The sequence below is a fragment of the Chaetura pelagica genome, unplaced genomic scaffold (assembly GCF_000747805.2).
Source record: "Chaetura pelagica isolate M959 unplaced genomic scaffold, ChaPel_1.0 scaffold20, whole genome shotgun sequence".
NCBI lineage: Eukaryota > Metazoa > Chordata > Aves > Apodiformes > Apodidae > Chaetura > Chaetura pelagica.
In genome coordinates, this window is record NW_009951958.1 from 2,836,955 (window position 1) to 2,838,759 (window position 1,805).

At 62.6% G+C, this 1,805-nt stretch overlaps 1 protein-coding gene across 1 annotated transcript in view; it reads left to right on the forward strand.

Annotated features, from left to right (window-relative positions):
- The first annotated feature begins 1,738 nt into the window (after window positions 1-1,738).
- The window catches only part of ALG3 (ALG3, alpha-1,3- mannosyltransferase), a 3,864-nt gene continuing 3,797 nt past the window's right edge, over window positions 1,739-1,805 (forward strand). The window contains exon 1 of the mRNA XM_010000179.1: window positions 1,739-1,785. Coding sequence (XP_009998481.1) covers window positions 1,739-1,785 — 47 coding nt within the window. The remainder of the gene's footprint in view (window positions 1,786-1,805) is intronic.

The following is a 1,805-nucleotide window of genomic DNA, read 5'->3' on the forward strand; positions in this document are numbered from 1 at the left end:
CCACCGCCAGGCACCCAGCTCAGCATCCCTCCTGCAAAGAGCCAGATGCATCCATCCTTCAAAGACCCCACTGCTTCCCAGGTGATGAGCATGAGGGGGGGGTTCCCAGGGCTGGGGGCAGGCAGGGATCTCCGGCTGGAGGCAACCCACATCCCTGCCTCCCCTCCTCGTTAACAGAGCACTAATGGCCGTTGCTTAGAGACGGGCGCAGGAAACCTTCCCATCCGCCGGCACCGGGCGGGGGGACAGCGACCGCTGCCTTCCCTGGCACTGGCCTCTCGCCCCTTCCTCATTGCCCCTAGATCATCAAGACAAGGCTGTCCCTGGGGCATCCCTGCAGGCAGGGTGGATTTTTCAGTCCTTATGTCCCTCCCTCAAGGAGAGAACAGAGGCAGTGAAAACCCCGACCCACCACGACAAGGGGAGTAGGGGTGAGAAGTGGGATGCCAGGGTGGCCAGATCCACATGGAGAGACTGGCAAACACCCCACGAATCCCCCTGGGGATGAGGACAGCAGGGCACAAGGCCAGCGCCCAGCGGGGCTGGGGGAGGGCAGGGATTGAGCAGGGGATTAAAAAGGGAAAAAAAGAAAGAAAGAAAAAAAAAAAAAGGGAAAAGAAGAGCTAAATCCTCATCATTTGGCCAAGTGACAAGGACAGGCAGCAGTGCTGGCAGGGAAGGGGCTGGATGGCAAGGATAGCCCCGAGGGTCCCCCACTCCCCCTGAGGCGCAGGGGGGGAGAGAAAGATGGGGGGGGGGGGGCAGTAGCCATGAGCACCCTCCCAGCACCCCGTGTCCACACTCTGTGGTGCCAGGCAGGTGCAGCAATTAATTATCCTGGCAGCAATTTCTCTGGGGACGGGGGGGGACGACACAGAAGCCTGCTGAGACACGCACACACAACACTCCCCCCTCCTTCCCCCCACCCAATCGGGGCAGATTCAATCCAGTTCCTGCCTCTGCTGCTAATTAACAGGGCCGGAGGCACGGCCTGTCCCTCTGGCAACACCACGGCCCTGTCGATGCTGACGGGGGTTGCCATGGCAACCTCGGACCGGATGATGGGGACCCCAGCTAACGAGATCGAAGCTGGGGCAGGGAGAGGGGGGAGAGCCTGTCACAGCCCTGCAATCATCACCTTGCCCTGGGCGGGCTGGGCCACCTCAGTGTGTCTCCCCTGATCCCCTTCAGGCACCCTGGGGTGCCCCTATGGCCACCCTCACCAGGATGGGGCCCATTTTTGCTTCCACCCCTTCACATTTAGAGTCCAAATAAAGAGGGGGAGTCACTCAGTCCCCCATCAGGACCCAGCATCCCACCCAGCTCCATCCACTTCCCTGAGGACAAGGCAATGGGGTGAGAGAGAAGGCGTCTAGCACCCCCAGGGGTGCTGACAGCCCCCCAGATGTCCCTTTGCAGGGCAGCACTGTTTGGGGAGCGGGGAAGAGGCGCTATCCCCAGTGAAGCAGGACGGCAAGGGGACACCCTGCACCTTTCCCCACCCCAAAATGGGCACGGGGAGCCCCCTCTATCCCCTCTCACCCCTACCTCCGCCAGCACCCGGTGCATCGAGGCGATGGCCTGGGGCGAGACGTTCCACGGGTCGGTCTCCTCCACCATCAGGACGTCGAGGGTGCCTTTCTCCAGCACCACATCGAAGGTGGCGCTGGGGAAGCTGAGGGCGCGCATGTCCATGACGGCCCAGCGCAGGCCGGGGCAGTGGGCGTAGCGGGCGCGCATGGCGGCGATGCAGGCCGGGGAGAAGTCGATGCTGGTGACATCGGTGTAGCCCAGCTCGTGCAGGT